Source organism: Dasypus novemcinctus, chromosome 10 (genome assembly GCF_030445035.2).
Source record: "Dasypus novemcinctus isolate mDasNov1 chromosome 10, mDasNov1.1.hap2, whole genome shotgun sequence".
NCBI lineage: Eukaryota > Metazoa > Chordata > Mammalia > Cingulata > Dasypodidae > Dasypus > Dasypus novemcinctus.
This window is the reverse complement of record NC_080682.1, coordinates 7,224,724-7,237,607: the sequence shown is the minus strand read 5'-3', so window position 1 is coordinate 7,237,607 and position 12,884 is coordinate 7,224,724. Positions and strand designations below refer to the sequence as shown.

The following is a 12,884-nucleotide window of genomic DNA, read 5'->3' as shown; positions in this document are numbered from 1 at the left end:
GGGCTCCTGGGACCCCAACCCCCAGCCTTGCCCCAGCTCCTCCCCGGGTTCCTGCTGGGGAGGGGGAGGGCTGGGCCCCAGCTTCCTGCCCCAGCTCCAGGATGGTCTGTCACAGTGACTGGGCAAGTCCCTTCCCTCTGCTGTAGATGTAAAACGGGGCTCAGCCCCGCCCCGCCCCCCAATCCCCTGTGAGCTTCGTTGATTAGTCCCAAATCCCAACCTGATCTCCCCTGAAGCTTTGATCAGCGCAGAGTGCAAGGGTGGGGAAGTGCAAGGCGTGGGGAAGTGCAAGGGTGGGGAAGTGCAAGGGTGGGGAAGTGCAAGGTGTGGGGACGCGGGCGGCCTGCGAGAACTGGTTTGGGTGGGGGCCCAGCAGACTTAAAGTCCGCGGTGCCTGATCCCTCGAAGTCCTTTAGTTTGCAGGGTCTGCCTCTCTGGGGTCCATCCCCGCCCCCAACAGAACAGTTGAGGCAGAAAGCCGAGCTCGGGACCTGGCTGGGCCGGGCAGGGCCCTTCCCGGGAGCGGGGAGCGAGCCCCCGGAACGGACTCGACCCGCCGCCAGCCCCTCTGGCCCCGCCTCTCCCGGAAGGCCGGGCACCTGCGCCCCGCCCAGGCCCCGCCCCCGGCGTGGAGGTGGGGCGGGGGCGAGGCCGGCGGCCGCGGAGGAGTCGGGAAGGGAGGGGCGTCGGCCCCTCGGGCGGCTCCGCGGCCCGGCCGGGCGGGCGTCTGGCCCTTTAAGGGCGGCCGCCGAGGAGGTGCCAGGCCCTGCTGGCTGCGGGCTCTCCTTCCTAGTCCTGCGGGGCAGAGGCTGTCTTCGGGCTGGGGGAGGGAGCCGTGCCCGGAGCCACCCAGGTGCCCCCGGCCGGGCCCCATGGCTCTGGTCACGGTGAGCCGCTCGCCCCCCGCCAGCGGCCACTCCACGCCCGCGGGGCCCACGGTGAGTCGGGCGCTGCTGAGGTGCTGCCCACGCACTTGGCTGCGGGGCGGACCCGGGGGAGCACGTCCTGCGCTCGGGCAGCCCCCCCACAGCCTGGGGGGGGGGCGGTGTAGAGGGAGACCCCGGGTCCCAGCCCGCAGGGGTTAGGGGGTCCTGAGGTCAAGGCAAGACCCGGAGCCCCGAGCACCAGCCCAGCCCGGGGAGTCCCTGGGCCGAGCCAGGCCACTCCTCTGGGTCTGGACGGGACTCCGCCAGCGCCTCCAGCTGGGGAGTGGACTGGGGAGGGAAGAGGCCAGTGGGCTGTGCTGGGGAGCCCCGCCTCCCGCCTCTGGGGAGAGCGGGGCGATCCCGGGGGGGTGCGCCCCCAGCAGCCAGCAGCCTGGAGAGAGGGGAAGGGAGAAGAGTGTCCCTCCGGCCCCCTCACTTCTCCGGGCTCCCCTGCTTTCTCGGCAGGACCCGGCAACCCAGCGCAGAAGCCGGCTTCAGCGACGGTGAGCCCCCACCCCCGCGCGGGCTCCTCCAGGCAGCCCCCAGGCCTGCCCATTGCCCTCGTGGGCTCCTGGTGGCAGAGCCGGAAGGCGCCCTGGAGGACTCGCTGGCATAGCCGGCTGCTGAGTGTGTGGGCCAGGGTTCCCCGCAGGCCCCCGGCTGGCCTGGGCTGCTCGCAGCAGAACCAGCCGCGTTTGCTTTCACCTTGCCCCTGGTCAGGTGGGCTCCACCCACCAGCCCCGGGGCCCTGGCTCAGGTCAGCGACACCGGCCAGAGGTCAGGATGGCAGGACTTGATCTGAGGACTCCTGCCGGGGCCCCTGGCGAGTGTGCGCGTCCTCTGAGTGGGGAGGGAAGGGAAGCGGAGCTGCAGCCCCCTCCCTTAGGCGGGCAAGAGTAGCTGGGCTGCAGACTTTGAGGGTCTCGAAGGCAGTGGTTCTCAAAGTGGGGTGCGGCATCACCAGAGAACTGGTTGGAAATGCCAGTTCTCAGACTTTCGGCTCTCGGGAGCTGGGGTCCCACGGCCTGTTTTAAAACACTCGGGGGGGTTCTGCCACCCTCAAGTTTGAGAACCGCTGCTCCCCCACCACTCTGCCAGGCAGAGCTTTGCTGTACTCCGTGGGGCTGTCCTGGGACTGCAGGACGGAGGGGACAGTGACAGTGGAGATGCGGCCGAGGCCATCCCGGAGCCCGTGGAGGCGCCTCCCGGAGAGGAGCAGCCCCCCGGGGACCAGGCAGAAGGGTGTGGAGCCCAGAGCGCCCAGGAGCTGGAGCAGAGGCGGCGCCTGCGCCTCATGGTGGAGCTGCTGAGGCCCCAGGACGATATCCGCCTGGTGAGGACCCCTCCCCGCCCCTCCAGCAGCCTGAGCGGTCCCGGTAGAGGGGAGCGTGTGTGTCTCCGGAGAAGGGTAGAATGGTATGAGGTCAGGGCCACCCTGGGGCGCTTTGGGTCTACCTTGCTGTTGCAGCTAGACACTTTGTAATGGGGCAAGGCCATGTCCTGAGGTCTTTGGAGGGCTGGAAAAGAACAAGGGACGCTTGTCCCCTGTGAGCCCACAGAGCCAAGTTGGGTCCAAGAGTTGGAGGTGACACAAGGCAGATTTCTGTTCGAGCAGTGGAAGCCCTCTCTGATGATGTGTTGTCGGTAAACGGACCAGGGCTCTGGGAGGCCTCTTGAGCACCCACTGGGGGCTGGCGTGCTGGAGGGGCCCCGGCAGAGGGAGGGAGGCAAGACTCTGGCACCCACAGAGGGGTGGGAGTCCAGGGGAGGGCGCCAGGACCAGCTCAGTGGTTCCCAGGGGGCTGTGCAGACATCTCACTGTCCGACAAAATGAAAAACAAGATGGAGTGCGTGTGTTTTAAAGTGAATTTATTCCATGGGAGCATCGTCTTTTAAGATTATGTCCTCAATCTTTCATGGGTGACAAAACATTCTTTAATGAAATGGTGGTGATGGCAAGTGTTGTTTTCTAACCTCCTTGCTAGGCAAAAAGAAGAAATGGGCAGGCGATGGCAGGGTCACTCTCCCGTTATTTTCCACACACTCCCCCTTTAAAAATAACAATTGTACATTCTGGTGGACCATGAAATCCAAAAGTTGGAAACCACTGGATTACATGCTCGAGGATCTGGGGAGTTGGGCTGCAGGAGAAAATGTCAGTTCTAGGCTTGGGTGTGTGTCCAGGTGGGGTGGCAGGGTCCCCCAGGTCCCTGTGACCCCAGGTGCCTGTGGCTCCCCCTTCCCATCTTCCTTAGGCAGCCCAGCTGGAGGCAGCCCGGGCCCCCCGGCTCCGCTACCTGCTGGTTGTTTCCACAAGAGAATGCCTGAGCCAGGATGAGACCGTCCTCCTGGGGGTGGACTTCCCTGACGGCAGGTGAGAGCAAGGGGAGGGAGGGAGGGGACAGGCAACTGACATGCTGGGGAACAATGGCTTTCCCTCTGTCCCTTGCCAGCTCCCCCAGCTGCACCCTGGGCTTGGTCTTACCCCTCTGGAGTGACACCCAGGTGTACCTAGATGGAGACGGGTAAGAGGAGGCAACTGGAGGAGGGCAAGGGAGCGGAGGGGCCAGGGGCGTGCCACGTGTGACAAGGGCCCTGGGGGCTGGGGGGCAGCAGCAGAACTCTAGGCACCCCCTCCAATTTGCTCTGTGATCCTGGGGAGTTCCTCTAACTTCTCTGGGCCTCACATCTGGCAGGTGGGGATTAGTTTGAGGCTCAGATGCTAGGTAGGTTATTCTAAGGATCAGCCTCGCACGGTGCCCCCGTGGTCTCCTGCAGGGGCTTCAGTGTCACGTCCGGTGGGCGGAGTCACATCTTCAAGCCCATCTCGATCCAGACCATGTGGTAAGGGCTGGGGACGGCCTGTCTTCCAGGGAGGGGGCTGCAGGGCAGGGGCGGCAGGGAGGCACGGGGCCCAGCCTCTCCTCCGTCCCCAGGGCCACGCTCCAGGTCTTGCACCAGGCATGTGAGGCGGCGCTCGGCAGTGGCCTCGTGCCCGGGGGCAGCGCCCTCTCCTGGGCCGGCCACTACCAGGAGAGCGTGAGCTCCGACCAGAGCTGCCTCAACGAGTGGACGGCCATGGCCGACCTGGAGTCCCTGCGGCCTCCCAGTGCCGAGCCCGGCCGGTCAGTGCGGGGGGGAGCAGAGGGTGGGGGAGGGGGCAGGCAGGGGCCCTGGGCTGACCCACTCTACCACCAGGCCCCCAGAGCAGGAGCAGATGGAGCAGGCGATCCGGGCCGAGCTGTGGGAGGTGCTGGACACCAGCGACCTGGAGAGCGTCACCTCCAAAGAGGTGGGCAGGGTGCCGAGGGCTGGGGAGGGCCCGACAGGGTCCCTCTCACTCAGACCTGGGCTCCCCCCTCCCTGGAGCCCTCCCTACCTCCCTCCTTGTCCTGCTCCACTGCCCAGCGCCCTGGCCCCGGGTCCTTTCTCTAGAGGGGAAGGTGGGAGCCAGGAGCCTGGAGAGCCGCCCCAGCGCCCTCCTCCCCACCCCTGCTGCCGGCAGATCCGCCAGGCCCTGGAGGTGCGCCTGGGGTGTCCTCTGCAGCAGTACCGCGAATTCATCGACAACCAGATGCTGCTGCTCATGGCCCAGCAAGACCGGGCTTCCCGCATCTTCCCCCACCTCTACCTGGTGAGCTGGCGGCTGGGTGGGGAGGAGGGGAGGCTCGGGTGCGGGGCGGGAGGCAGTGGTCAGGGGCAGGGAAGAAGGAAGCGTCTCTCCCTCTCTCCCAGGGCTCGGAGTGGAATGCAGCCAACCGGGAGGAGCTGCAGAGAAACAGGTGGGGGCCCTCGGGGTGGCCCGCCCTCTGTCACCCCCCTTCTCGACCCTTCCCCCCAGCGCAGTGAGGTCAGGTGTTGGCCCCTGGTCGCACAGTCGTTGGTCAGCTGGTTCCGTCCTCCTGCCCCCTTAACCGTGGCCTGAGCAGGACAGCCCGGGTCTGCCGGCGCGGGGCCCGTCAGCCTGGCCTTGTCCCTCGGGCACAGGGTCAGCCACATCTTGAACATGGCCCGGGAGATCGACAACTTCTACCCCGAGTGCTTCACATACCACAACGTGCGCCTCTGGGACGAGGAGTCGGCCCAGCTGCTGCCCCACTGGAAGGAGACGCACCTCTTCATCGAGGCGGCCAGGTCAGCGCCACCCCGCCGCCCACCCCGGCTCCAGGAGGTCCCCAGGGTCCTTTCCCGCCCACTCTGTCGTCAGCTCTGTTCCCTCTTCGGGCCCTTCCTTGCGCCCGCCCTGTGCTCCCTCCACCCTGCGGGCCCCTCACAGCAAGGGGCGGGTGGAGGGGGCCAGCCGACCGGTCCCGCCTCCGCAGAGTCCAGGGCAGCCGGGTGCTGGTCCACTGCAAGATGGGCGTCAGCCGCTCGGCGGCCACGGTGGCGGCCTACGCCATGAAGCAGTACGGCTGGACCCTGGAGCAGGCTCTGCGCCACGTGCAGGAGCTGCGGCCCATCGCCCGCCCCAACCCCGGCTTCCTGCGCCAGCTGCAGACCTACCAGGGCATCCTGACTGCCAGGTGACAGGGAGTCGGGGGCGCACGTGCGGGCAGGGGAGCTGCGGGCGGGGGAGCTGCGGGTGGCGTGCGGAGCTGACGCCAGGCCCCCTCCTCACAGCCGCCAGAGCCACGTCTGGGAACAGAAAGCGGGTGGGGTCTCCCCAGAGGAGCCCCTGGCCCCGGAAGTCTCCACGCCATTGCCGCCTCCGCAGCCGGAACCTGGGGGCAGCGGGGAGGTGAAGGTTCTGGGGCTGGAGCAGGGCCAGGCGGCCCCAAATGAAGAGCCTGGGCCCCGGCCCCGGATCAACCTGCGTGGGGTCATGAGGTCCATCAGTCTCCTGGAGGCCTCCTCGGAGCCGGAAAGCACCCCCGGGGCCGGCGACTTGCCAGAGGTGAGGCAAGGGCGGGAAGGAGCCTGGTCTGGGTCTGGGGTGGTGGATGAGGTGGGGGCCCGAGGGAGGAGTGGGCCGGCGGCGGGGCGGTACTTGACTGCATGGTCTCAGAGAGGTCAGGGCCACGGGACGGGGCGGGGGGGGCTGGTCCTCGCCCCCTCCATACTTTCCACCCCGCACCTCTCAGCACCAGCCAGCAAGCCCACCCCATTTTGTCCCCGGGACAGGGACCACAGCCTGTGCATGTCGTGCGCTCTCTCCATGAGGGTGGGCCAGCTCAGCGTCTCAGGGCTGAAGAGAAGTCCTGGGGTCCTGGGGGAGAGGCAGCACCTATTCTGAGGGGTCCCCTCGGCAGAGCTGGCCCTGGGGTGGAGGCTGCGGGCAGACGAAGGCTGAGCTGGCCAAGGGTCCGAGCCGCCTGGTGATTCCTTTCCTAGCTGGGGGTGGGTATGATGAGCTCTGAAGCCCCTCCAAAATCTGACGGTCATTGTCAAAGGACAGGGTGCAGAGGGATCGCAGCCTCACCAAGCCGAGGTCTTTCCTGAGCAAGCACCTCTCTAAGTGCTGGGGCCACAAGAAGCAAGAGAAAAAGAAAAACCAGTGCTGCGGGGCGCGAGGATGGGCCCTCAGAGGACTGCAGGCGTGACCCGAGGCCAAGAGGGCTGACCGTGGGGGAGGAGAGCTCAGGGAGGACAGCAACACTGGGAGGTGGCTTCCTGGAGGAGGGGGCGTGGAGGCCAGGGAGGAATCGGTGGTGGGACGGGTGGGGTGTGGATGTTTCCAAAGGCAGGCGTCCTCACTTGGCCCCCAGACACACGTCTACATGCAGCCCAGGCCAGGGCGCAGCCCCCAGAAGGGTCCTCTGTGGCCACCTGTCTGTTCCAAGGCCGAGGAGCAGCAGGAGGAGGAGAGGGCCTCAAGGAAGTGGCAGGTGCAGGGGAGAGCTAAGGAGGGCTTCTGGGGGCTGGAAGGAAGCTGCCGGCAGGGGAGGGCCAGAGCGCAGGGGCAGTGTGGCTGGGTACTGTCTTTCCTCTGGGGCAGCGTGACCCACGAGCCGCTCAGCGTCTCTGCACTCGCCAACGGACACACACTTGGCACCTGTCCCCTGCCAGGCTCTGTGCTCAGGGAGGCCAGGCAGGCCAGCAGCTAGCCCTGCCCGGAAGACTTCCTGTGACTCTTCCTCCCTGTGCTCTCGCTGCCCAGGTTTTCTCCCCAAGCGAGTCTTCGGATGAAGAGCCTCCTCCGCAGCCCTGCCCGCAGCTCCCCAGGGCCAGGGGGGGCCGGCGGGCCCGCAAGGGGCCCTGGCCTGCCCTCAAGTCCCGCCAGTCTGTGGTCGCCCTCCACAGCGCCGCTCTGGTGGCCAGCCGGACCCAGGTCTTCCAGGAGCAGGGGCAGGAGCAGGACCCGGGAGAGGCCAGCTGTTCCTCCACACCCAGGTTCCGGAAGCTAGTCAGGCAGGCCAGCTTGGATGGCAGCGGAGAGGAGGGTGGGGCCTGAGCCCCCCCCACGCCCACACCCCCCCTAGACACTAAATGGAGGCCGCTGAAGCACAGCTCCTCGGAGGAACCCTCCTCACTCCTCCCCGCCTGCACCCTTGTCTCTTAGTTCTTCCCCTGGAGTCCCCAGACCCACGTCCACCTGTCCAAGGGCTCGAGACTTCCTCTGTAGTAGGGGATGTGCTAGAAAGCCTGACGGTGCCTTCGGGGGCAACAGCACCCTAGTTTCTCTCACTTCCTGCCCTAAAACATTCACCTGCAGCCATGGGAATAAAAGCAGAGTTTGCCAGTACAGAATGGCCCTTGCCTCCCTCCCCACCCCCGTCCCCTCTGCCCCAAAGGCTGTCACACCAGGGGTCAGTCCCCAGGCCAGGAAGGCCGAGGGCCGGGCCCCTCTGTGGGGCTGGCAGGGAAGCGCCCTTTGCACACCTCACAGCTGAACCAAGTTTTTTGCTGGTGCCTTCGGTCCCCCCACAGCACTGCCCTGGGGCACGGCACCAGGCCAAAGAGTCTTTTTGTCCTTCACCGCCTCTGGCCAATTTTTCATAGTCTTGAAAGTATCTGGCTTTGTACTTAGAAATAAAAACATTTTCATACTATGTTGTTTTCAATTTTATTACAGCGCCATCTCGCCATCAGTCAGAGCCTTACCTGGTGGCACGAGGAGTTGGCCTTTCATTACCTCCTCAGTTGCCTCAGAAATTCCCGGTGGCTCGTGACAGACCTGTTTTGGGAAGTGGTTTGTGGGAGGCGGGAGAATGGGGGTGAGAAGAGGGGAGGCCGGCGTAAATGTCCGCTGCCCACGCCCCTCGGGCAGGCCGGCCCGGAGCGGGTCCCTGCCCGCCGGCAGGCGTCTGGCTCTGTGGGGAAGCAGAAGCTGCGCTGCCGGTGTGGGCAGGACCGAGCCTGCTCCGGCAGCTCACGCTTGTCTGGGACGCCCACCCGATGCTAGTTCTCGGGCACCCTTTGAGTCCTGAAATCACCTCCCTCCTGCTTCCAGGCCAGCCCGTCCCGGCAGGGAGGAAGGGCCCCCACCAGCGGGCCCCTTCTGCCCCGGAGCCCCTTCTGCCCCATTTCAGTGTTCAAGAGCAAGTGGTCCCATCTTCAGTACTTCCTTCCCCTCTTCTCCAGATGGTACTTTCTGCCCTGTGGCAGCTACTCTGGTTTGGAGGGTGGGGCTGGACAACTCCCTCTCAAACATTCTCATTGAGGCCTCTTGCAATTCTAAGACAATCCCTCACCAAGCCCTGCTGTGACTCCCAGCAGTGACAGGGGGGCGGGCAGGAGACTCGCCCCGGCTTTACCACTTACAAGTTACTGCACCTTGAGACTGTTTCTTTCTATAAAGCAAAGGATTAGACTGGGAAATCCCTACGTGCCCCTCCCTCTTTGCCATCTACTAGAATTACAGCCTCCACACACCCTGCTGGAGTTCAGCCTCCTCCTCAGGGGTTCTTTTTTTTTTTTCTCTCCCCTTCCTCCACCCCATCCCCCGCTATTGTCTGCTCTATGTCTTCTGTGTCCGCTTGCATTCTTGTCAGTGGCACTGGGAATCTGTCTTTTTTTGTTGTGTCATCTTGCTGCGTCAGCTCGTCTTGCGTGTAGCACCACTCCTGGGCAGGCTGTGCTTTTTTTGTGCTGGGCGGCTCTTCTTATAGGGTGCACCTACTCAGGGGACACCCTTGCATGGCACAGCACTCCTTGCGTGCATCAGCACTGCACATGGGCCAGCTCACCACACAGGTCAGGAGGCCCTGGGTTTGAACCCTGGACCTCCCATGTGGTAGGCGGACGCTCTATCAGTTGAGCCAAATCTACTTCTCAGCCTCAGGGGTTTTTAACCTGGGGTTCATGGACCCCCCCAAAGGGTCCATGGAAAGATTTCAGGGGTTCCGTGAACTTGAATTGAAAAAATTTTTTAAACATTATTCTTGTGGGGACATATGGGGTGCAGGTGTGATATATTTATTAAATAATGCACAGTATAATGTGCACTTAGTATGGTTTATATTTTGCTGTAGTGTGTTCTGAGAGCAGTGGATAACTGCCTGAAAAAAGGCTGGTAAGGATGGCAGAGGTCGTTTTATGATGTGGGAAAATTCAAATTTTTAAATACCAAAAATGACTGAACAGATGATGAAGTGTGTTAGGTTAGAAGGTATTGAACTTAGGGGAAAGTTGTAAAACATAATTTTGAATAATTCTAAATAAAGACATGCCAATGTTGAGTGTCATAAAACTGTTTGCTATAACATTCTGAGAAGGGGCCCATGGTTTTCACTTACTGGCAAAGTGGTCTGTGGACTAAAAACGTTAAGAACCCCTGCTCTACCTGCTCTCTGAACAGGAATCCTTTGCACCTGTCTATGGGAGGCCTGGGCAGAGTTGCAAGGTGGGGTACAGAGAAGCTAGTTCTGACTGCTGACCCACTTAGCCATCCCACCCTACTGAACAAACACGGGGGCTGCTCGCCAGGCGACCGCCACACAGAACTCCCACTCTGACAGCCATTTCAGTCGCCCTAGGTTGGGGTGGAGGGGTCGGTGTCAAGACAGACGCCAAGGCCAGGCCCCGCCTTCTGCACCCTGGACAGCTCACAAGGCAGGGCCCAAACGTCCTCGGAGCTGTGGGCCAACTGGAATCCCCGGAGCGTGCTGGGGGCAAAATCCTGGAGGGGAAAATATGTGCATCGGATTTGCAGAATAAAGTATTAAAGGACTAAATAATTTATAAAAAGCTCACACGAATTGCTAAAGGAGCAAGTAAAAAAGAGTGAAAAATAAAAAAGGATATAAAATGAAACACAAGTGTCCCTCCTACCCCTTCCTCCACCCTTCCATTCTTCATAGGCAATGACTCTTACCAGTTTCTAATGACGCTCCATGTTTATGTAATCAAATATATTTGTGTATATATTTTTTTATTTTAAAATTTATTCAAGTATATCATTGATACGTGAACATACACAAACAAAAGTGTATAGTAAAAGTTATGAACTTACAATACAAGCAAGTATAACATCATACAAGCCTCCCATACCTCACCCTACCACCAGTACCTTGCATTGTTGTGAAATACTTGTAAAAAATTGTGAAAGAGCATCATACTACTTACTATAGTCCAGATCTTACATTTGGTGCATTTTTCCCACAATCTACCCTATTATTATTTTTTGTTTGTTCATAAACCATACAATTTATCTAACATGCAAAATCAATGGCAAAGAATTGTGCATCCATCATTTCGATCCATCTTAGAGCATTTTCATTACTCCAAAAAAAAACAAACAAAAAAACCACTACCATACCCATATGTTAGCACTACTAATTACAAATCCTATGATGTACTTTCACCATTTATACTCATTTCCAAACATTTCCAAACAACTTCTTACCAATTCTGCACAGATTAAACCTCAGCTTTCCATTCTCTAACCATGCTCTGTTCTCTGGCGACATATTCTAGCTGTTAACTCCATGAGTTTGCTCATTATGTTTTGTTCAGAATAGCGAAATCATACAATAGTTGTCCTTTTGTGCCTGGCTTGCACTCAACATATCCTCCAGGTTCATGCTCGTCATATGCTTCACGACTTTATTTTTTCTTACAGCATGTATATATACTACAGTTTATTTATCCATTTGTCAGTTGATGGACACCTGGGTTGCTTCCATCTTTTGGCTAACATGAAAAACGCCACTATGAACATTGGTATGCAGACATTTGTTTGTGTCATAGCTCTCAGCTCTTCTGAGAATAGACCTAGTAGTGGTATTGTCAGGCCACATGGCAAATCTATATGAAACTTCCTAGGAACTGCCAAACAGGCCTCCACAGTGGCTGTACCATTCTCCATTCCCACCAACAGTGAATAAGCGTTCCTTTTCTCCACATCCTCTCCAACACTTGTAGTTTTCTGTTTTGTTAATATTGGCCATTCTAGTAGGTATGAAATGATATCTCATTGTAGCTTTGATTTGCATTTCCTTAATAGTTGTGATACTGAACATTTTTTCATGTGTTCTTTCACCATTTGTATTTCTTCCTTAGAAAAATGTCTATTTGGGACTTTTGCCCATTTTAAAAATTGAGTCATTTGTCTTTTTATTGTTGAGTTGCAGGATCTGTTTATATATCATGGATATTAGACCCTTGTCGGATGTGTGATTTCTAAATAATTTCCCCCATCATGGAGGCTGTCTTTTTACCCTCTTCACAAAGTCCTTAGAGGTGCAGAAGTGTTTAATTTTGAGGAGGTCCCATTTATCTATTTTTTTCTTCTTTGCTCATGCTTTGGGTGTAAGGTTTAAGAGACCACTACCTACTATATGGTCTTAAAGATATTTCCCTACATTATCTTCTAGTTTTATGGTTCTGGCTTTTCTGTTTAAGCCTTTGATCAATTTTGAGTTGATTCTTGTTTAGGGAGTGAGATGAGGTCCATGAGGTCCTCTTTCATTCTTTCGGTTATGGATAGCCAGTTCTCCCAGCACCATTTGTTGAAGAGACTATTATGTCTCAGAAAAGCAGACTTGGTAGGCTCATAAAAAATCAGTTGACCATAGAAGTGAGGGTCTATTTCTGAACTCTTAATTCAATTTCATGGATCAATGTGTCTATCTTTATGTCATTTGCATGCTGTTTTGACCACTGTAGCTTTATAGTACACTTCGAGGACAGGAAGTGTGAGTCCTCCAACTTCACTCTTCTTTTTTAGGATGTGTTTGGCTATTTGGGACCCCTTTCTCTTCCAAATAAATTTGGTAACTGGCTTTTCTATTTCTGTAAAGTATAGACTGTTAGAATTTTGATTAAATTGCATTGCATCTATAAATCAGTTTGGGTAGAATTGACATCTTCACAATGTTTAATATTCCAATCTATGAACATAGAATGTGCTTCCATTTGTTTAGGTGTTCTTTGATTTCTTTTAACAGTGTTTTCTGATCTTCTGAATACAGAAACTTCACATTCCTGGTTAAACTAATTCCTAGATATTTGAGTCTTTTTGCTGCTATTATAAATGAATTTTCCCCCTCGATTTCCTCCTCAGCTTGCTCTTTACTAGTGTATGGAAACACAAGTGATTTTTGCGTGCTCATTTTGTATCCTGCAACTTTGCTGAACTCATTATTAGCTCTAATAGCTTTGTTAAGTAGTTCAGAATTTTCTAAAAATAGGATTATATCTGCAAATAATGAGAGTTTTACTTCCTCTTTTCCAATTTGAATGCTGTATTAGTCAGCCAAGGGGTACTGATGCAAAGTAACATAAATTTGTTAGTTTTTATTTATTTATTTATTTATTTATTTATTTATTTTTAATTTATTTCTCTCCCCTTCCCCCAACCCCAGTTGTCTGTTCTCTGTGTCCATTCGCTGTGTGTTCTGTGTCCGCTTGTATTCTTGTCAGTGGCACCGAGAATATGTGTCTCTTTTTGTTGAGTCATCTTGCTGTGTCAGCTCTCTGTGTGTGGAACCCCACTCCTGGGCAGGCTGCACTTTTTTCACGTGGGATGGCTCTCCTTATGAGACGCACTCCTTGCGTGTGGAGCTTCCCTATGCGGGG

General features: G+C 57.5%; 1 protein-coding gene across 1 annotated transcript; it reads left to right on the top strand.

Moving 5' to 3' along the window:
• The first annotated feature begins 713 nt into the window (after positions 1–713).
• Positions 714–7,915, top strand: SSH3 (slingshot protein phosphatase 3). Its single transcript, XM_012520878.4, has 14 exons — positions 714–938; positions 1,392–1,429; positions 2,025–2,259; positions 3,182–3,300; positions 3,380–3,451; positions 3,705–3,770; positions 3,863–4,051; positions 4,125–4,218; positions 4,432–4,560; positions 4,662–4,708; positions 4,914–5,060; positions 5,249–5,449; positions 5,547–5,820; positions 7,024–7,915. Exons 1-14 carry the CDS (start codon positions 873–875, stop codon positions 7,315–7,317), a joined length of 1,971 nt encoding a protein of 656 aa, XP_012376332.1. The 5' UTR covers positions 714–872; the 3' UTR covers positions 7,318–7,915.
• The last annotated feature ends 4,969 nt before the right edge of the window (positions 7,916–12,884 follow it).